We start from the raw sequence: 24,126 nt of genomic DNA on the forward strand, positions 1-24,126 counted from the left end.
AAAGTCTATTGTAAGAAAATACCGACTGTTTTATGGTCAGAACTCTATAAAAGAAAAAAAATACTAGCATTCAAAAAGAAAAAAATTTCTGCTGACATTATTTTTCATTCTTTTAATTCTATATTATCAGTAGATTACAACGAATTTAATGTTGATAAATTATTTGGAATTAAATGAGAAAAAGTTAAAGTTAATTTTAAATTAATTAATTTAAATTAAAACGTTAATTCACAATTAACTAATTAACTAAGTTAAGTTAAATGATATTAACTTTTTACTCCAACTTTTCAATGAGTAACTAATTATTATCCGACCCTGCTAATAAGTACTGACTTCATAGCTTTTCGATGAATGTCCACGGCATAAATTATCTCTTTATGAACTCTTATTTCATTCTTTAGATCGATTTTCCAAGGAATGTTATACGATAGTGCTTGTTCAATGCGATAACTGCAAACAATTTCATTCGCTATAATTACTACGTGGTCTTTTCTAAATTTGTTCGCGGTGACGATGAAAATCAATTAAATCACAATTTATTATATTGTATTTAAAATTGCAATACTCTCCCAGAACCAGTATTTTATGTTAAATTTACTTCTTTCTTCACCTGGCGATTCTGAACATTCCACAGACGTGTTTAAGATATGTTATGAACGTTGCTCCTGCCCCAATTACTATTATAATTGATAAAAAACTGCACATGTCCATATGCAATAAAATTAAATAAAAATATCGTTCATAATCGACGAAATATTCGGTCATAATTTGCATGGTAAAACGCGTCCTAGATCCATTCGTAGACAGGACGTTGAGAATGTTTGGTAAAATTGGCAAAGAAAGAAGAATGCATAAGCCTCCAGCGCCGGTCACTTTAGAATTGTTGTAAAGGAATAAGTGTGTAGATTATTGATTCTTTGTTCTCATAAAATATCAAGTGCTTATTTGTTTTATGTTTATCGATTATTTTATCCATTTGAAATAATTAAATTTGAATACATATAGATATTTGCTTTAGACATCATGTTAACTCTTACATAAAAGTGCAGCCGTGTAAAATTTCGCGTCGCTTCCGTACTCCCTTATAATGGCGATTTCATTCTCATCTTTCAGCTCGTTACATATCCGTTGAATTTCTTCAATTAGAAATCTGAACTGCCATATCATCAATATAACATAAATATTTTCGCGTCGTGAAGTTCGGAGAAGAATAGAATAGCGTATAGAAAAATATTTAACAGGAATGACTTTATTGCAACAGGTATTATAATTATTATTCACTTACACTTTGTCCATTTGCCCACAAGGAGGTGTACCCAACTGCGAATATAAAAAAAAATAGTGCAGTGGAGAGTATTTTAATGACATGCTCGAAAGTGCATTCCGTGGTCAGAAACGTTGTAAACTGTAAGCAATAGATTGATTGAGAAATTTTTATTAAAAGATTAGTGATGTACACGTTCAAATTTAATAGTTGTTCCTCCGCGCGCTGCAAAAAGTACAAGTGTATATATAAAAATATTTATATTTCTTGTATAGTAATTAATTGCTACTTAGATTATTATATTGTTAATAATTCAAAATAATATTATAACATACATAAAAATATAATATGAAATAATTTAATAATTAAGATAAATATGTTCATGAAACAGAGTAATTTTAATTGCCAGTGATAAATGATTTATTACGTGATAAAAAGTGAAAATGTTGGCGTACCTGGAATATAACGAAGCTTATCAGAATGACAGAAAAAACTATTAGCTGACATCGGACGAATATTGATCGGTGATATGGCCATAAGCCGACAATGAGCAAGAGAATCCGATTGAGGTTGAAATTTTGATACGAGTCGAAGAATATCATCTCACCACGAGTATCGAGATGCATTTGAACGTGGAGATATTAGTGAAATTTCACTCATCCCCTCTCCTCAGCTGATCGATAAGATATACAAACGTTCTTACTTTCTCTGGCGTACTGTAATGCAAATTATCTAATTTCACGCAATATAGTGAGTCGCGGAAAATATCTCCATGAGATCGGAAAATTCGTGTTTTAACATTTTCATGGTGAGGTAGTACAACCGGCTAAACGATCGATATGTAACCTAAAGAAATTCATCAGGTGTTTATTTCCTATAGAGTATCACTCACAAGGTTTGACTTTCCGTAACAAATTTTGCGCATGCGCTGTCACTTCTTCGTAGTACCGCACGCTTCAGTTCAGTGCGTGCCCTCGTGCGATACACAAGTCTGACCTTTGATAGGAAGGTCTATCGGTTGATCGTCGGTTGGTCGGTCGGTTAATCGGTCGACATTATATGTCGATTTGTCACCAATAAATTCATCTCCGATAAGGTATCGTAGATAGTAATTATAAGCTTTCACGAGGGATTTTAGGTAACAAATTTGTTGTTTTGATATTTTAGAATCTCATATTTAAAAATGTTTCGATGTTGGGGAAACAAGACTCTTAATTATAATGGAACTTATAATTGATATCACTGTTGAATAATGAAAGTGTCGTTAGGTATTTATTTCATATTATTTTCTTGAATAAAGCGTAGTAGCGAAATTTATGGCGTAAAATTTATTTTTAATATGGGGGGATGCTATATATAGTCGTTGCCAAACTTGATAAGTGTCGATAACGTGGAGACAATCCTCAAAATGTTATGTCACATAAACACTGAAACGCTGATCATGATAGTCTTTTTGTTTCTTGTACGTATATATCTTACGTATATATAAATGCGATAAAAACATGAATGCGACAAATATGCGCTACTCTGTTTTATTTAACGGTAAAAAAATCTAACTGGGATATATAAAAATATTTCTACAAATTTTTTTTTATTTTTGTAGGCATCTAAATTTGATTAGAAAGATATAAAAATGTTCTTTGAAATGTTCTTAATTGGATCATTGATACATTCGACACGTACAAGCTGCAGGATTACTATATCAAATAAATATTTACGCTGACTCACAGCTGGAGACGTTATTTTAAAATTTTTAATCGTTTTCGTCACATATTAAATAACATTACAATGTTCATTTTTGCACGTACTTTCATTGCGTAAAAATATTTATAATTCTGTGCAACTAATATATATATATACAACCAATTATAACATAGTATAGATAATAAAGAGATTGAAGAATATTTCATTTATAAATTAGTAGTATGCACCAAAACCAAACTTAACAGTTGTTCTTTTCTTTTTCCGTGCGCTGTAAAAAATTCCAATTATAATATTTATATTTCTTACATATAATAGTTAGTTACCACTATAATTGTATTATACTAATTAATTAATTAAATATTAATACTTGAAAGAAATGTTATATAATACACGTAAAATTTAATTTAATTTAATATAATTTAATCAAATAATTAATATATATGTATTAATGAAATAATTTCAAATACTAGTGATAAATAATTATTACGTGATAAACTGTAAAAACTTTGGCGTACCTGGTTAGACTAAGTTCAGTCAATAGAATTATTACAGACAAATGTTGTTTTTATCAAACATTGTAATTGTGACGTTGAATCTTCTAACAAGTGATAGATCTTCGTGTGATCATTTTTGGATGGAATACATGACGGTGAAATAGGATAAGGATACGTTAATTAGCTATAACAAACAATATTTTTTTTCGTATTATGTTGGGAGATGCTTAAAATTTAAATATCTTTACATACGGTGTACGTCCTACCGAGGTAAAAGTTTCCATGGATCCCATTATTACTCCACCGATGGTGAGATTAATCGTCTTGGTGCCCTTTTGCAAAAGAAATAGTATCATTCTTTGAATATGTAAAGGTGCTGCGTACCACTGGACGTTGTATCTGTAAAATGAGAAGAAAAAAATTAATTGGCTCATTACTGACGAATTTTTTGCCATTTTAAATAGATTTGGATAATCAAGGGGAAGGGGAGGTTATGCTTATAGTGTTGCAGTACATGATTTGAAAGTTTCTCAAATTTCACTCTCGCTATTATTCCGCACATCGATATAGCACATTAATAATAATTTTGAGCAGTTATGTGAATAAGTCTCTTACGTGGTTACAAACACGTGGTCGTTGTGATCCGTAACTTCTTGAGCCGCATAGTTGCACAAAAACATGTGTAAGATACTGGTGAGTGCATACGTGAAATGCGTGCTGAACTCATCTACGTCGCCACCGAATGACATAATTTGGAAGATCTGAGACGAGACAAATGAAAATTTATTATTTGTACAGTTCAAATTTGTATTTAACAACGGTCCAGTGAAATTTTGTGTTACACACGTACAACATTCGAATTACATATTTTTTATATAATGTATTTTTTTTAACATTATATGTATAAAATGACTTATAATCCGCATTTAGATGACTGCTTTGGAAAACTAATATACTCACTCGAAATAAATTAAGACTTAAAGATAGCACGCCAACCATTATTAAAAGCATAAACATTCCCTCGAAACTGCATACCAACAATTCGTAATACCTTTAAGAACAGAAGAAGAAAATGTTATTATATACATTTTATCGTACTGCAAGCACTTTACTATACTAGTGAAAAAGAATCGACTTCAAAGCCTTTCGATGAATGTCCACAGCGTAAATGATTTCCTTATGAATCTTTATCCCTTTCTTTGGATCGCTTTTCCGAAGAATATCATTCGACAGTGCTCGTTGAATGCGATAACTATAAACATTTTCAATTGTTGCAATTATGTAGTTTCGTTCTAAATTTGTATGGAATGGACGATGAAAATTTATTATGTCACAATATAATTTATTAATTATGTGCGAAAGTTTTAGTCTTCTTCTTAAATTTTTGCTGTATTTTTATTTAGTCAAAATACTAAAACTTGCGCAAGCCTAATTTTTTAATCTACATCGCAATATTTTCAGTTTTCTTATTTTTATGATAAATTTCTGTCTTTACCTTGCAATTCTGAACATTCCACAGACGTGTATGAGGTACGCCGTCATCATTGTTCCTGTACTGATTAATATAATATTTCCTATGCAATAAGATACGTCCATGTGCAATAAGATTAAAAGAAAGTATTTTTCAGGATCGACGAAGTACTCGGCCATGAATTGTGTCGTGTAAGGCGACCTCGATTTGTTTATAGACAGAACAAAATCGAGAATACGCGGCCAAATTGGCATCGAAAAAACACCACATATTCCACTGGCACAGCCCACTTTAAAATTGTTGAAAAGAAGTATTCGTAAGCTTCTTTGTTCTCGTAAAATACCAAATGCTTATTCATTTTATGTATATTGACTGCTACTCAATTCAAATAATTAAGTTCAAATACAACTAGATATTTCTTAAATATGTGTATAATATTTGCATTATATTGTCTCTTACATGTAAGTGCAATTGTGGAAAATTTCGCGTAACGCCCATACTTTTGTATGATAGCGATTTCATTCTCATCTTTTAGCTCGTTACATATCTGTTGAAGTTGCTCCATCAGATATTTCACCTGCCATGTCAATGAAAGAATGTACATCGTTTCGCGTTAAGAGTTTCGAAAAGAAATCGCTGGACATGGAAAACTATTTATCGGTAATATATTTATTGCAACGAATATTTAAACATTTTCCCAACTTACAGTTTGACTGTTTGCCCAAAAAAAGTATTGTTCAATTATGAACGTAACACAATACAGTGTGGAGGAAAGAATTTTAAAGACAAGCCTAGTGGTGCATTCCGTGGTCAAGAACGTTGTAAGCTGTAAAGAATAAAGATTGATCGAGAAATTTTCATTAAAGAATTAATATTATGTCATCCGGCAAAATTTTATAATTATTATTATTATTCTCGTGTACGTTCTAAAAGTACGTTCTAAATTATATTATTTATAGAATATTTATATTATTTTAGACTTTCAGGCACACAATTACGCAAAACGTAGGTCAGTAACAGTTAAACGAGGTTGTTGATGCGAATACAGGTGTATTAAATTTCTTTGGGATGACAACATATGTGACGCACATTCCGATTTTACTTGTGATTTTACTTGTGAAGATACTTGTGAGACTTCTTCAAACATATGCTGGAAACCTCTCATGCTAAACCAACCCTGTTATTAATATTGATACCTCCAAATTCCTATTCTAACTATTAATTAACGAGTTCTACATTAATTGATTTTCTTGAATGTTGCGAAATGTCTGACAAATAAGTCGACGCGTATGTTACACCGCCAAACATTATTCTCCCAAAAAAAGTTTGTAATATATATTATTTATATTTATTATATAGAAGTTGAGAATTATATGATATATCTTGAATAAATAGAAATAATATCATATGTGTGAAATATAATATTAAAAAATGATATTACACATGCTCATAAAATATAGTTTATCATTGACGAATGATTAGTGAGTTTATCGTTGAGAGTTATGTAGTAATAAACAGATCATGATATGATAAAAAATTAAAAAGTTTGCATACCTGGATTGCGACGAGACTTATTTGATCAAGAGTAACCAGGATTAACTGAAATCGAGCGAATGTTGATCGTTGATATGGCCATAAGCCAACTGCCAGCAAAAGAATTCTATTGATGTTGAAATTCTCGTACGGATCGAAAGAGACCATCTCTCCTTGAATATAGAAACGCATCTGAGCGTGAAAATAGTTAATTTTTCATTCTTTCCCATTCTTCCGTCGACCGGTAAAATATGCCATTGTTTCCCTCTTTCTTGATGCATTTTTATGCAAATTATGTAATTTCACGAGACATAAAAAGTGGTAGAAAATATCTCTGAAATCGTAAAACTAACAGTTTCGTGCTGGAAGAGGATGGTAGATTAAGCAATCGATGAACCATCTCAGGAAATTTGGCAAGTGTTCGTTTCCCATACATTGACACACTCATCAGGTGAAACTTTCCTTAACAAATATTGCGCATGCGCTGTCGTAATGTCCCACGCTTCAGTCTAGCATATGTCCTCGTATGATATATACGTCTGACTTTCGACTGGAAAGTCGACCATTTCATTATTTGGTTATATTACATTCTGATTTATCTGCAATGAAATATCTTCCCGTGAAGTACCATAAATTGTAATTAAAAATTTCGAGCGTTTCTTAGATGAAAAATGAACACTTCTTAACGATTTTGGACCTCACACTTTAACGTTCAGACAACGAAACCCTGAATCTGACTCAAACATATCTTGATGGTCATTGAGTAACAGATGTGTCTTTAGTTTTTTCACTTGCATTATTATTTTCTTAATAATTATTATCACAAAACATATAGTGTATAATTTTAGCAGCGTACATTAACAACTCCGAGCTTAGTATGAAAAGACCTCTTACGAGATTACTACAACCCGAGATTTTTTGTGCAAGATCTGTAGTCAGTTAAGAACTTGTACAGGAGAATGAAAATTACGTGGATGAGAATACTATGAAAGTTTCTTTGTGTTGTCATTGAATAATACAATCTGAAAAACTTGAGACAATGTCATTAACTCATTACATCCATACACAGTATGTTCTAGCGAAAAGGTGACTGGTGTCAAACGAAAAACAAGGCGGACCTGCCGCTTTCCCAAGTTTTCCGTTAAAATGCGACGGACAGTGGTTTTAGAAATACCAGTGAGTCCCTCAATAAGTCTCGCAGACACATAGCCATCAGTCCGAAAAAATAATAAAATATAGATACCCAATTTTCGGAAATGCGTTTATTATTACGGATATTTTAATCATTGTTTGACTTACAGTTTAGCCCTTTGCCTAGAAGCAGTTGTACTCAACTGTGTACATAAAGAAAAATAAAGCGGAGCAGAAAGTTTAAATGATAAATTGCAGTATACATTCCGCGGTCAGTAATATTGTAAGCTGCAAGTAATAGATTGATCGAGAAAGTTTCTTTAATAAATTAGTACAACCAAATTTAAGTGGTCCTTCTCTTTTTCCGTGAGTTGTCAAAAATACTAATTATAATATTTATATTTCTTACATATAATAATTAGTTGCCACTATAGTTGTATTATACTGCTCATAAATGAAAAAAATGTTATATGACACATAAAATTTAATATCAAATAATTAAGATATAGATGTTAATGAAATAATTTCAAATGACAGTGATAAATAATTTATTACGTGGTAAACTGTAAAACATTGGCGTATCTGGTGAGGTTAAGTTTAATTAACAGAATTATTACAAACAAACATTGTTTTCGTCAAACATTGTAATCGTGACGTTGAATGTTTTAACAAGTGATAAATTCTTGTGTTATCAGTTTTGGGTGGAATACATGACGGTGAAGTATGATAGAGACACGCTAATTAGCTGTAACAAACAACATTTTTCTTCGTGCTGTTTGTGCCAGATCGACGCTTAAAATTGAAATATCTTTACATACAGTATTCTTCCTACCGAGGTAAAACTTTCCATAGATCCTGTTATTAGTCCACCGATATTGAGGGTGAAGGTCTTGGTGCCCCTTTGCAAGAGAAATAGTATCATTCTTTGAATGTGTAAAGGTGCTGCGTACCATTCGATGTTGTATCTATAAAATGAGAAGAAAAAAATGAATGCAGATAACAATTAGCTCACAATTGGCATATTTTTGCCTATTATAAACAGATTTGAGTATTCGAAGAAGGGAGTTATGTTTATAATGTTGCAGCACACGCACGATTTGAAAGCTTCTCAAATTTCACTCTCGTTATTAATCTGCACATCGATACACGTAGTATATTAATAATAATTTTTAGCAGTTATGTGAACAAGTCTCTTACGTGGTTACAAACACGTGGTCGTTGTGATCCGTAACTTCTTGTGCCGCATAGTTGGATAAGAACATGTATACGATATCGATAAGTGCATAAATGAAATGCATGCAGAATTCATCTGTGTCACCACCGAATGATACAATTTGAAAAACCTGAGGCAACAAGACAAATTAAAATTTATTATTTATACAGTAAACGACTTTATGTTTAAACACGTCTACAGAAATTTTTTGTTATAGTAAGATAGGAAATGCGTTAAAAAAAAAGATAATATAATGGTAAATAAACACATTCACCTTATCCCCATGTTGTATTTAACACAGGACAATTATATTACACATATTATATGTACACATAAAGTACTTAAAGTTTAAGAATATGAAAAATAGGAAAATAATCTAGCTTCATATGCAAATAATATTCCTTTCTTCTTGAAAATCTGTTACATTGTAATTGGTATGTTTCTAAACATTATTGCTTAATTATTTTTACACGTACAACATCCGAATTATATATATTTTATATAATGTATTTTTTTTAACATTATATGTATAAAATGACATGTAATCCGCGTTTAGATGACTACTTTGGAAAATTAATATACTCACTCGAAATAAATTAAGACTCAAAGAGAGCACGCCGAACACTAGTAAGTACATAAACATTCCCTCGAAACTGCATACCAACAATTCGGAAAATCTTTAAGAACAGAAGAAGAAAATGTTATTATACACATTTTATCGTACAGTACGCATTTTATTACACTATCGAATAAAAATCGACTTTAAAGCCTTTCGATGAATGTCCACAGCATAAATGATTTCCTTATGAATCTTTATCCCTTCCTTTGGACCGATTTTCCGAAGAATATCACTCGATAATGCTCGTTGTATGCGATAACTACAAACAATTTCATTTGTTGCAATTATATAGTTTCTTCTTAAATTTGTATGGAGTGACCATGAAGAATTATTATGTCGCAATTTAATTTATTAGTTGCTTGTAAAAATGTTATAGTTACTTTCTTAAGTTTTTACTATGTTCTTATTTAGTCAAAATACTAAAAGTTTTGCACAAATCTAATATTTTATTAAATATTGCAATATCTTCCGGCATTTAGCTTTATGTTAAATTTTTTTCTTCACCTTGCAATTCTGAACATTCCACAGATGTGTACGACATACGTTATGATCATTGTTCCCGTGCCGATTAATATAATAACTCCAATACAATATGATGTGTCCATGTGCAATAAGATTAAAAGGAAGTATTCTTCAGGATCGACGAAGTATTCGGTCATGATCTGTGTCTTGTAAGGCGTTCTCGATTTATTCGAAGTTAGAACGACATCGAGTATGCGCGACCAAATTGGCAACGAAAAAATACCGCATATTGCGCTGACACAGCTCACTTTAAAATTGTTGAAAAGAAGTATTCGTAGTCCGCAGCTTCTTTGTTCTCATAAAATATCTAATGCTTATTTGTTTTATTTGTATTGATCGTTTACTCATTTCAAATTATTATGTTCGAATATAATCAGATATCTGTTAAATATGTATACAATAATTGCATCATATTGTTTCTTACATGTAATTGCAGTTGTGATAAATTTCGCGTTATTCCCATATTTTCTTATAATAGCGATTTCATTCTCGTCTTTTAATTCGTTACATATCCGTTGAAGTTGCTCAGTCAGATAAATCACCTGTCATATCAACGAAAAAACGTGCATCGTTTTATGTGGTGAAGGTCGAAAAAGGATCGCTCGGCGTGGGGAACTATTTATTGGAAATACATCTATTGCAACAGGTACTTAATCATTTACTCAACTTACTGTTTGACCGTTTGCCCAAAAATAGTAATGTTCGATTATGAACATAATACAAAATAACGTGGAGGAAAGAATTTTAATGATAAGTGTAATAGTGCATTCCATAGTCATGAACGTTGTAAGCTGCAAATAATAGACAGTGATCGAGAAATGTTCATTAAACATTTAATAATACATCCGATTAAATTTGTTAATTATTATTTTTCTCCCGTAAATCCTAAAGGTAGAAATTACATTACTTCCAGGCTATATTATATTATGCTTTTAGGTATACAATTGCAGAAAACATAAGTCAGTAATGAGTAAATTAGGTTGTTCATGCTAATACATGTATATTAAACTACGTTGGGATGATAAAATGATTGACGGTGTAACGTACATTCTGATTTACTTGTGAGACTTCTTCAAACATATTCTATAAATCTCCCACGGCGAACCGACTCTGTCTACTCACTAATAATGATAACTACTAAATTCCTATTTCAATATATTAATTAATTAATTCTGGATTAAGTAATTTTCTTAAATGTTGCGATATATCTGACAAATAAGTTAACGCGTACGTTACTCCGTCAAACATTAACCTCCCAAAGTTTAATATATATAATATTTATATTTATTATATAGCATTTGGAAACTATATGATACATTTTTGATAAACATAATTAATATCACATGCATAAATATATAATATTAAAAAATTAATTTATATATATTTATGGAACATAATTTATCATTAACACATTGAGTGCCACGCGCATTTCGGAGGAAATCTCGTTCAGGCCAAAAAATTAAAATTTTTTGATAAGAAATATTTAAATATATTAATTATACGATTCTGAAATTACTTATTAAACTATGTAATTTTTTTAGTTTCACATCGTACTTTATACTGTCAGTCACCGGTGACTGACGTGGCACTCAACGTGTTAACTAGTGGTGCAGTGATAATAATTCATCATAATTTAAAAAATTAATATCAAACTTAAATTTAAACAAATTAGCATACCTGGATTGCAACGAGGCTAATTAGATCAAGAGTAACTAGGATTAATTGAAATTGAACGAGGGTTGAGCGATGATACGGCCATAAGCCAACGGCAAGCAGAAGAATACGATTGATATTGAAATTCTCGTACGGGTCGAAAGAGACCATCTCCCTTTGTGTATTGAAACGCATCTGAATGTGAAAATAGCTGATGTTTTGTTCTTCCCCACTCTTCCGTTGATCGATAAAATATTCCACCGTTTTCTCTCTTCTTGATACATTTTTATACAAATTGTCTAATATCATGCGATATGAAAAGTCACGGAAAATATCTTCGTGATATCGGAAAATACATGATTTAAAATTTCATGGTAGAATAGGACAGTAAATTAAGCGATCGATGAAATGTTTCAGGAAATTTGGCAGATGTTCATTTCTCATTCAGTAACACTCATCGAATGAATTTTTTACCGAACTTTGCGCAAGCGCTATCACTTTTTTGTTGTGCCGCACGTTTCATTTTATTGTGTGGCTTCGTAAGACACACATCGGAGCTTTGAAAAGAGAGTTAATCAGTGGATCGGTTTTATGTTCTGGTATCAACTATAAAATCATTTGTGGTAATGTATTGTCTATTGTATCCACAAACTTTGTCGGGAAGATTTTCAATTTTTTTGTAAGAGTAATTTGTCACGTATTTTGAATGCAAACGGGCAAACTTGTTAAAAACAATAAAATACAGTTTTTATTACACGTAATTCTATTGTACATATGTGCAATATAAAATTCCGCGTTGCTTTTTCTTTATGAAGGCGATATCCTATCTTCTAGCTTGTTACATATCCTTCCATGTTCCTTCAGTAAATATCTTGCTTATCGTAACATGAATAAAACGTAAACCGTTCAGCATCGCAAAGATTGGAAAAGTATAATAGAATACGGAAACCGACTTTTCGAGGAAGGGTTTCATATTTTAAAGGAGTTACCGTAATGGATATTGTTTGATACAGTTTGGCCGTTTGCGTAGAAGCAGTTGTACTTAACTGCATATATAAAGGAAAATATAGCGGAGCAGAAAACTTTAATGATAAATGCCGGTATATATTTCACGGTCAGAAATGTTTAAGCTGCAAATAATAGATTGATCCAGAAAGTTTAAATAATAAATTAGTAGTATGTCTGACCAAATTTAACAATTATCCTTCACTTTTCTCGTGTGCTGCAGAAAAGGACTGCTTACAAAACTAATTATAAAATTTAATTTATATTTCTTACATTTAGTAATTAATTACCACTATAGTTGTATTATACTGCTTATAGTTGAAAAAAATGTTATATGATATACGTAAAATATAATATCAAATAATTAAGATAAATCATAAGTTCATGAAATAAGAGAGTAATTTCATATGCCAATGATAAATAATTTATTACTTGACAAACTATAATAACGTTGTCGTACCTGATTAAGTTCAGTTAATAGAATTATTATGGACTAACATTGCATCAGACATTGTCAAATCGTGACGTTGAATGTTTTAACAAGTGATAAATTCTTGCGTTATCAGTTTTGAGTAGAATAAATGACAGTGAAGTAGGATAGGGACACGCTAATTAGCTGTAACAAACGACATTTTCCTTTGTGTTGTTTGTGCCAGATAAACGCCTAAAATTGAAATATCTTTACATACGGTGTACTTCGTACCGAGGTAAAACTTTCCATGGATCCTATTAGTAGTCCACCAATGGTGATGGTGAAGGTCTTGGTGCCCCTTTGCAAGAGAAACAGTATCATTCTCTGAATGTGTAAAGGTGCTGCGTACCATTGGACGTGGTATCTATAAAATGAGATGAAAAAAATGTATGGAGCTAACAATTATCTCACTATTGGCATATTTTTTGCCATTTTATACAGATTTGGATATTCGGAGGAAGGAGTTAAGCCTGTAATGTTGCAACATATGCACGATTTGAAAGTTTCTCAAATTTCACTCTCGCTATTATTCTGCACATCAATATACGTAGCACATTAATTATAGTTTTGAGCAGTTATGTCAACAAATCTCTTACGTGGTTACAAACACGTGGTCGTTGTGATTCGTAATTTCTTGTGCCGCATAGTTGGCTAAAAACATATATACGATATCAATAAATGCATAAGTGAAATGCATACAGAACTCATCTATGTCGCCACCGAATGACATAATTTGAAAGACCTAAGGTAACGAGACAAAAGAACATTTATTATTTGTACAGTAAACAATTTTGTATTTAAAGACGGCTACAGAAATTTTTTGTTATTGTAAAATAGGAAATGTGTTAAAAAAATAGACAAATATAATGTTAGAAAAACACATTCACCTTATGAATATGTTGCGTTTTTACACAGGCAAATCATATTATGTACAGTTAAAGTACTTAAAACTTAAGAACATAAAAAATAGGAAAATAATCTAGCTTTACCTGCAAATAATATTTTTTTTTTTTTTGAAAATCTGTTACATTGTAATTGTCATAATATTAAGTACTAGTGCTTGATTATTTTTGTTTTACATATGTAGCATCTGAGTTACGCATTCTTTTATATAATATATTTTGCTAATATTATACGTATAAAATGACATGTAATCCGCGTTTAGATGTCTGGTTTGAAAACTAATATACTCACTCGAAATAAATTAAGACTTAAAGAGAGCACGCCGAACACTATTAAAAACATATTCATTCCCTCAAAACTGGATAGCAGCAATTCGCAATATCTTTAAGAACAAGAAAAGGAAATGTTACTATACACATTTTATCGTACAGTACGCATTTTATTATACTATCGAATAAATATCGACTTCATAGCCTTTCGATGAATGTCCACAGCATAAATGATTTCCTTATGAATCTTTATCCCTTCTTTTGGACCGATTTTCCGAAGAACATCACTCGATAATGCTCGTTGTATGCGATAACTACAAACAATTTCATGTGTTGCAATTATATAGTTTCTCCTTAAATTTGTATGGAGTGACGATGAAGAATTATTATGTCGCAATTTAATTTATTAGTTGATTGTAAAAATATTATAGTTATTTTCTTAAGTTTTTACTATGTTTTTATTTAGTCAAAATACTAACAGTTTTGCAGAAATCTAATATTTTATTTAATATTGCAATATTTTCCGGCATTTATTTTTATGTTAAATTTTTGTCTTTACCTTGCAATTCTGAACATTCCACAGACGTGTACGACATACGTTATGATCATTGTTCCCGTGCCGATCATTATAATAACTCCAATACAATATGATATGTCCATGTGCAATAAGATTAAAAGAAAGTATTTTTCAGGATCAACGAAATACTCGGTCACGATCTGTGTCTTGTAAGGCGTCCTCGATTTATTCGTTGTTAGAACGACATCGAGTATGCGCGGCCAAATTGGCAACGAAAAAAGAGCGCATAGACTGCTGGCACTGCTCACTTTAAAATTGTTGAAAAGAATATTCGTAGTCCGCAGCTTCTTTGTTCTCGTAAATATTAAATGCTTTTTTTGTTTTATGTGTATTGACCTTTTACTCATTTCAAATTATTAAGTTCGAATACAATTAGATATTTGTTAAATATGTATACAATAATTGCATCATATTGTCTCTTACATGTAACTGCAATTGTGTACAATTTCGCGTTATTCCCGTATTTTTTTATAATAGCGATTTCATTCTCGTCTTTTAATTCCTTACATGTCCGTTGTAGTTGCTCCAACAGATATTTCACCTGTTATATCAACGAAAAGCGTGTATCATTTGCGTCTTGAAATTCGCGAAGGAATCGCTGGGCGCAGGAAACTATTTATTGGATATATATTTATTGCAACGTGTACTTTAATCATTTGCTGAACTTACTATTTGATCGTTTGCCCAAAAATAGTAATGTACGATTATGAACATAATACAAAATAACGCGGAGGAAAGAATTTTAATGACAAGTGTAATAGTACATTCCGCGGTCATGAACGTTGTAAGCTGCAAATAATAGACAGTGATCGAGAAATTTTCATTAAAAAATTATTTATATGCTGGATTAAATTTGTTAATTATTATTATTTTCCCGTAAGTCCTATAGGTAGGAATTATATTACTTATAGTCTATATTATATTAGGATTTTAAATATATAATTGCGGAAAACATAGATAGGTTAGTTAATAACTAAGCTAAGTTGTTGATGCGAATACATGAATATTTAACTTCTTTGGGATAATAATATTTGTAACGGTGTAACGTACATTCCGACTTACTTGTGAGACTTCTTCAAACATACTCTTGAAATTTCCCACGCCGAATCGACTCTATTGGGATGATGCATAATTATCCGCCGTTTACTTTGTACGTATTTATTACTTATGAATATGGGCGTTTGTTTATTTTTCATTAAAAATCATTCTTCTATATTTTCTTAATAGAAATGCGTGTAGAAAATCATATTCATCTGCGCCATGTTATGCTCTACCACTTCGAGAAAGAATGGACTGCGGCACAGTCATTCCACGATTTCAATGATGTTTTTGGCGAAGGAACTATCAGTGAAAGGCAGTTTCGAAGAGTGGTTTTCTTGATTCAAATCTAGCGACACAAGCATGGAGGACAAGTTAAGAAGAGGACGGCCATCGGATTTCGACGATCAGGCACTTCTGGCAGCTGTGTTCCTTCGCCAAAAAGATCATTGAGATCGCGGAATGACTGTGCTGCGGTCCATCTATTCTCAAAATAGTAGAGCATAATATGGCGCAGGTGAATATGATTTTCAACACGCAATTCTATTAAATTAACATAGAAGAAAGTTTCTTATTAATAAAACAAACAAACGCCAATAATAATAAGTAATAAATACGCAAAATGTAAACGGCGGATAATTATGCATCAACCAAATACTTACTAGCAATGAAAACCTCAAAATTCCTATTCCAATCTATTAATTAATTAATTCTTCATTAAGTGATTCTCTTAAATATTGCAAAATATCTGATAAATAACTCGACGCGTGCGTTACACGAGCAAACATTAACCTCCCAAAGTTTAATATATGTATTATTTATATTTCTTATATAGCATTTGGAAACTATATGATATATCTTTGATAAACATGATTAATATCATATGCGTAAATATATAATATTAAAAAATTAACTTACATATATTTATGGAACATAATTTATCATTAACAAGTGATGCAGTGATAATAATTCATTTTATGATAAAAAATTAATATCAAAATTAAATTAATATAAGTAGCTTACCTGGAATGCAACGAGGCTTATTAGATCAAGATTAACCAGGATTAATTGAAATCGAACGAGGTTTGAGCGCTGATACGGCCATAAGCCAACGGCGAGCAGAAGAATCCGATTGATGTTAAAATTCTCGTACGGGTCGAAAGAGATCATCTCCCTTTGAGTATTGAAATGCATCTAAATGTGAAAATAGCTGATGTTGCGTTCTTCCACATTCTTCCGTTGATCGATAAAATATTCCACCGTTTTCTTTCTTCTGAATACATTTTTATGCAAATTGTCTAATATCATGCGATATGAAAAGTCACGGAAAATATCTTCGTGATATCGGAAAATTCACGATTTAAAATTTCTTGGTAGAATAGGACAGTAAATTAAGCGATCGATGAAATGTCTCAGGAAATTTGGCAGATGTTCATTTCTCATACAGTAACACTCATCGAATGAATTTTTTACCGAACTTTGCGCAAGCGCTATCACTCTTTTGTAGTGCCGCACGTTTCATTTTATTGTGTGGCTTCGTAAGACACACATCGGAGCTTTGAAAAGAGAGTTAATCGGTGGGTCGGTTTTATGTTCTCGTATCAACTATAAAATAATTTATGCTAAGGTATTATATATTATATTCGCGAATTTCTTCGAGATGTTTTAAATGATAGAGTTACTCCTTTTAGATGTTTTCAGATTTTACATTTTAACGTCCAGATATCGAATCTCTCAATCTAACTTATATTTAACACGATCGTCATTACGCAATGAAGGTGTCTTAAATTCTTCACTTTTTAATAGTAATCAAAATACACACTTTATAATTTTTCTTTTAATAAAAGAATAATACTGATTGAGTAATTTGAATGCAGACGTGAATGCAGACATGTGTACTTTGAAGCGCTGTGCAGATCATTGCAGTGTGAAATGGATTTTAGTTATCGTTTGCGACATTTTTCATATATTTTTTAGAATCAGGGTTCGGATCTCTTGTTACAACATGACAATCTCTACATTGCCTGTGCAATGGTTGCAACCATCCAAAATCTGCGCCTCAAGTGTACTTTCTTTATCCGTCGTACTTACCTGATATTTATCTCTAATGTTTATCGCATTTTGGGCCTCTCAAAATAGCGATGAGAAAAAACTTTTAAGTCTGATGAAGAGATGCAACAAGTGGTGTATGAGTGATTGCACATGCGACCACAAGATTTTTTTTTAAAGGAATCCATACATTTTGTAAGCGTTGGCGAACTTATTAAGCTTTTAAACGTAATGAAGACTATGTAGAAAAATGATATTAGTTTTAAACCACCTTTGTTCAGTGTATTATGAAAAAATATTCATTTGTCTCACTCTTATATATACGTACATACATACATACATACATGCATACATACATACATGTATACACACATACATACGTACATAGATACATATATAGATACATATATGTAAGTATACATACACACACACATACGTACGTACATACATACATATATACGGGGCATCTGACACAAACAAACATGTGCCATCCGTCACATACTTGTAGTTTAAGTCAATGTGGACAAAATGTCTTCTGTTATTAATTATTGAAAATGGCCATGTACAAAAACATCTTTAAATAATAACTAAAAAATTTGCAGGTTACTTGCAAAACGTAAAGGACTCTTTCGTTCAGATTGGCATAATCTATAAATATATAACAGTTTTCTTCGTAATTCCGAATTGAATAGATCGTCAACAAATTTGTTTGCATTATAACCAACTCTTTCTTTTCCTCCCTCTCTCATTTCGTCTTGCTATTTAATTAGATTTTACACTAATATATCATTTTGCAACACTGTTGGTTTATTGATCTCATTTCCATGTAGAATAAAGGACTGTGAAGTAAGATAGTGATGCGCTTGTGATCTGTAACAATATACGTCCTCGTTGATATTTGTTCGTATCTAGTGTATTTCGTTGAGTAAGTTTTGACGGATAGAAAATCTTTCATACTGTGGAGGCACTTTCTAAGGATGCCACGATCAGTCCACCAAGTTTCAGTTTGAGATCTTTGATGCCAATTTGTATCAGGAACAACATCATCTTTTGTATATCCAATGGAGCTGTGTACCATTGAACGTTGTACCTATAGAAGAAAGAGATACCGATAATTGAAAAAGAAGAAAAAGGTACGACGAGAAAATTTCTATGTTTTGGTGAAATAAAAATTTTTCAAAATGTCCAGTATCTGTATGTACATCTAACGAAATACAACATGAAACCTAACAAAATACAATTTCTTAAAGCGGATATACATAAAGCATCACGTTATCGTACTTGTACAGTGTGAAGATTCTCTTACACTGTTTCGAACACATGATTATTGTGATCCGTGACTTCTTGCGCGATGTAGCTCATTAGGTATAAATACAAAAGAATAGAAATTACAAGCGACAGATGTAACAAAAGTTCTTCGACATCGTCCATGAATGTCACAAGCTGGAAAGTCTAAGACGCACATAATTATTATATAAATTCCTTCTGTGTTTGACGATTAGTTATTCTTTAAATAAATCTGTTTGTCGAGAAAGAGTTGAGGGGATAACAAATAAAAGAGCAAGGTGCACATTTTAATTTTGCTATGTTTTGTGGAAATTTTGCACTTTTGTGGTTAGACGATTTTAGAATTGACACGGTGTGAAAGTGAGGTCGTTATTCGTTCTTGTGGTTTCTTCGTCGTATATATATATTTCTTTTCATTTATATGGGTTTTGTAAATTTAGATATTATGAAATACCGCATTGGTTATTTAGATATATATTTAAAAGTAGCAGAAAGACTTACACGGAACAGATTGAGACTCAAGCAAGCCACACCAACCGCCAATATACAAAAGAACATTCCTTCGAAACTGGTTACAACAAATTTAATGAACCTTATGAAGAACAAGAAGGTGTGTTATCGCGCATACCATATCTTTATCAGTGAATAAATACCTCAAAGATTTATGATGAATGTCCACAGCGTAAATTATTTTCTTACAAATTATTACATCATCCTTGATGTTTGGTATGATGTCGTTGTTTATGGCTTGCTCTATACGGTAACTATAAATAATATATTCTTGTTACAGTTATATAATCTAATTAAGTCTGCTAAATATAACAAGTAAAATTTTATTTATAATCCCAATTAAGCCAAGTGATTTTGTCCGATTAATCTAACATCCAAATATCCAATTTATAACCGGGTTAACGATTTAAACCGGATAACTGATTTTTTTAACTTGATTAATCAGAATCAAATTTTCTTAGTTATTCGAATATTGTGATTAACAGGATTGAATGATTAATTGGTTTGAATAGTTATCCGATTAACTGGATTATCTGATTGATCGAGTTCAAAAAATCCTACATCCGTTTTTAAATCGTTAAACCGATTATGAATCGGTTAATCGATATAGTGATTAATCTGTTTTCACGAGCCCTAACCCTAATATCCGCTAAACCATTTTTTAATTTTATCTTTATAAACTTATTTCTTTACCTGGCGATTTTAAATATTCCGCAGGCATGTTTGAAATACGTTAAGAACATCGCTGCGGACGCAACCGTCGCGATCGTTCCAATGGAAAATGATACATTCATGTGCAACATAATCAGGTAGAAATATCTTTCTTGATCGACAAAATATTCCGTTGTGACTTGCAACGTACTATGTGATCGGGAGTCATTTAAGAGTAGGAGAAAGCCAAATATCCGCGGCCACACTGGCTGCACGTTAATAGCAATTACGAAGCACATCGCAAGCACTAAGGATATTTAACAAAGTAATCATCAAAGTCGTTAATTTTTCGAAACATTATATTGTTGCATTGATTTAACGTTGCTCTCTAGAGATTACTATATTAGACGTTTCTTTCTAAAACAGTCAACGGATATTCCCTTACATGAAAGTGTAATCGTATAACGTTTCGCACTGCATCCATAATTTTTTATGATACCGATTTCATTCTCATCCTTTAATTCATTACAGATTTGTTGAAGTTCCTCCAATAAATATTTTACCTACCAACGAAGAACTAACGAACTTACGTAATTCCACGTTGCGATATTGTAACGAGATTGCGCAAGAGAAATAAGAATTCACTTATGAGAAGCATTTCTAATAGGATATATACACAAAATGATTACCTTACATTTTGAGTGTTTATGCGAAACGCGTTGTATTTAATGAGATAAATAATGGAGATACATGTGATAGAAAGAACATTGATAATAAATTCCGGAGTACATTCTGTGGTTAAAAAGGCCGTAAGCTGCAATTGATAAATTTTTTTTTTAATGACATTAAAATGAATCGATTTTTCTATTCAGGCTGCAAAATGCGAGTTTAAAACAGTCAACTACATTCTTAGGCGCCTCGTAATACAGCGAGCAGTTTGCAATCACATTGCACAATAGTTGTATTAATATTAATATTATTAATTGTATCTACACTAAAAAAAAGATGAACGGTTTCCATAACTAGCAGCACGGATTACTTTACGTACTTGGAATACGATGGAGCTTGTCAGAATACCGATAATTAAGATTATCTGAACCCGGACGAGTTTCGATTGCTGATAAGGCCATAAGCCAATCGCCAGCAAAAGAATCCGATTGACGTTAAAATGTTCAGTTTGTATACAGATCATCTCTCTGCGGACGCTGCGATACGTTTGACGGTGAGGAAGCCGTCGAGGCTTCGCCCATCCCCACTTTTCGACCGTTCGGTCGTATATTTCAGTCTTACCATTTTCCCAACTCTATTTCTATTCTAACTATGTAACAACGTAGACGATCTAATTTGACATAAACGTAGCGCAAAGTGGCGCGAAATATCACCGTGTGATAGGGACACTCGCGGTTTAACGTATTCGCCGGTGAAAAGTACGGTAGTTGCGTAATCGATTGAATACAAACGTAATTTCAATGGACGTTTATTTCTCATCGAGAAAATATTAGCGAGAGTACACACTTGTCGATGAAGCGCCACGCAGATGCAGTTACCACCTCGCGCAGCAACGCGTTTTCACTTGCTTCATTCTTGTGCATACACTCGCAAATTAGGTTTGATACTTTGAAGAGACGTTAGTCTTCCTGCCTTCGAAACCAACATACCGGCTATCAATTTGTTATACCGATAAGAGGCCGCTTTTTTACTGAAAATATCTCGGTTTTACGTTCGCCCTGGTATGAGCTACTTAGTATCTATCACATTTTTGCGACTTTATTCATATACGGGAAAAATTAGTATCAATTCAAAACTCATGTTCTTACATACAAGCAAGAATATATAATTTTATATAAAGATAAAACTTGCTTACATGAAGAAATTCTACATAGTTTCACTAAAAATGTCATATTCTTATTATTCAAAAATAATTTTCCTAAATTGAGAGGAAAATTATTAAATAGAAAGATATCTTCAAATTGATACAATTCTTGGTTTGAAGATATCGATCTTTCTATTTAATATCTTTATAAATATTCCTTCCTCTCAATTTATGAAAATTATTCTTGAGTAATTTGAATATAATATATTTAGTGAAGTTATATAGAATTTTTTTCATATAAGCTAGTTTTATTTTCATATAACATTATATATTCTTTCTTATATATGAATATATGTCTTGAACAGATACTAATTTTTTTTCCGTGTAAATCGGCAAAGTTTCTATCTAATATTTTAGTCGGCTTTTTGCTAGTGTTTAACTAAGCTCTCTTTGAACGCATATATATTATATTATTATTTAGTAATTAACAATTAATTCTTACGTCATTGTCGCGTGGAATAAAGGATGGTGAAATAAGATATAGAGGCACTTGCCAACTGTAAGGAAAATTGTCTTTCTTTGTAACGTTCATTCGTAATATTCTGTATGTTTGATGTATTGCGATGTAATGTGAAATATTATTCTGACCGTGGAGGCACTTTCTAAAGATGCCACGAACAATCCACCGAAATTTAATGTGAAAGCCTTAGTGCCCTTTTGCAACAAAAACAGGATCATCTTTTGTATGTGCAACGGAGCTACGTACCAACGGATATTGTATCTACGGAAAACATTAGTGAGTGATAATTGGAAGAAGAGACAGAATAATTATCAACGAACGTTTATATATATCTGCGGTTGTCCCAGAGCGCTCAATAAATTACGCATCTTCTATTTATTTATATTCGCTATAAATATTCGTATTCGTTTCATAAGTTGTAATCACAAAGCGACTCAGCTGGAGCAAGTTATTTCACACATGTAAATACAATAACTCTCTTACGCTGTCACAAATATGTGCTCATTAGAATCCATAATTTCCTGTGCGACATAGTTCATCAGGAATATATATAAAAGAATGGTAACTACGAACGCGATACGTAATATAAATTCTTCAATATCATCCCCAAACGTCACGATCTGAGAAATCTGAAGTACGAGTCTAAGATGAGTTACATTAGATAAAATTAGAAATTTAAGATAGAAGAGCAATCAGTAAATAAAATTTTCTTTGTTTCGTAAAATTTATAATTTTTTTTATTATCACAATTGCATATTTAGATCTTTATTATTTATATAGTTATTAGATATTATGTAACTTTTAGTTACGTATTTTAAGAATTCGGATTTTATGAATTGCTACAATGCTATTTTTAAAATATGTTTAGACTGAAAGAAGACTCACGCGGAAAAGATTAAGACTCAAGCAACTCACACCAAACACTAATAGGAAAAGGAACATACCCTCGAATGTGGATAGAACGAGTTTAGTGAACCTTCGACAACAGAATAATATAATTATTGTACATACCATATAGCTGTCGTTGAATGATTACCTCATAGCTTTGCGATGAATATCCACAGCATAAATTATTTTCTTACAAATCATTATCTCTTCCACCGGACTAACATCTTCCACAATATTGATATTTATTGCTTGCTCCATACGATAACTACAAGTAATTTTGGCTATTATTATTTGAAACTCATTGGAAATGGGTGAAATTCTACCCACATTTGTACGATTGTATTCATGTATTCGCTCACTTCTTTACCTGGCGATTCTGAACATCCCGCAAACATGTTTGAGATATCCCGCGAGCATTGTCCCGGTTGCTATAGTTACGAGCGTCCCTACACAAAGAGTCGCGTTCGTGTGCAGCAGAATGAAATAGAAGTATTTTTTTTGATCGAGGAAATAGTCACTCATAATTAATATCACTCGTCG

The 24,126-nt window shown here is 31.8% G+C and overlaps 4 protein-coding genes across 4 annotated transcripts; all 4 read right to left on the reverse strand.

Annotated features, from left to right (window-relative positions):
• Positions 1-1,026: 1,026 nt before the first annotated feature.
• LOC106746668 lies at positions 1,027-5,007 on the reverse strand. The gene is made up of 5 exons (XM_014623465.1): positions 4,958-5,007; positions 4,423-4,513; positions 4,078-4,223; positions 3,729-3,861; positions 1,027-1,155 (listed from the first exon to the last, which is right to left on the reverse strand). Exons 1-5 carry the CDS (start codon positions 5,005-5,007, stop codon positions 1,027-1,029), a joined length of 549 nt encoding a protein of 182 aa, XP_014478951.1.
• Positions 5,008-5,312: 305 nt separating this feature from the next.
• Positions 5,313-10,088, reverse strand: LOC106746669. Its single transcript, XM_014623466.1, has 5 exons — positions 9,973-10,088; positions 9,397-9,487; positions 8,795-8,940; positions 8,430-8,562; positions 5,313-5,510 (listed from the first exon to the last, which is right to left on the reverse strand). Exons 1-5 carry the CDS (start codon positions 10,086-10,088, stop codon positions 5,313-5,315), a joined length of 684 nt encoding a protein of 227 aa, XP_014478952.1.
• Positions 10,089-13,171: 3,083 nt separating this feature from the next.
• LOC106746670 lies at positions 13,172-14,862 on the reverse strand. Its single transcript, XM_014623467.1, has 6 exons — positions 14,813-14,862; positions 14,451-14,567; positions 14,276-14,366; positions 13,678-13,823; positions 13,313-13,445; positions 13,172-13,225 (listed from the first exon to the last, which is right to left on the reverse strand). Exons 1-6 carry the CDS (start codon positions 14,860-14,862, stop codon positions 13,172-13,174), a joined length of 591 nt encoding a protein of 196 aa, XP_014478953.1.
• Positions 14,863-22,681: 7,819 nt separating this feature from the next.
• LOC106746671 lies at positions 22,682-24,108 on the reverse strand. Its single transcript, XM_014623468.1, has 6 exons — positions 23,954-24,108; positions 23,735-23,851; positions 23,614-23,674; positions 23,182-23,327; positions 22,827-22,959; positions 22,682-22,735 (listed from the first exon to the last, which is right to left on the reverse strand). Exons 1-6 carry the CDS (start codon positions 24,106-24,108, stop codon positions 22,682-22,684), a joined length of 666 nt encoding a protein of 221 aa, XP_014478954.1.
• Between the last annotated feature and the right edge of the window lie 18 nt (positions 24,109-24,126).

Source organism: Dinoponera quadriceps, unplaced genomic scaffold (genome assembly GCF_001313825.1).
Source record: "Dinoponera quadriceps isolate SergipeBrazil2010 unplaced genomic scaffold, ASM131382v1 scaffold1565, whole genome shotgun sequence".
Taxonomy (NCBI): Eukaryota; Metazoa; Arthropoda; class Insecta; order Hymenoptera; family Formicidae; genus Dinoponera; species Dinoponera quadriceps.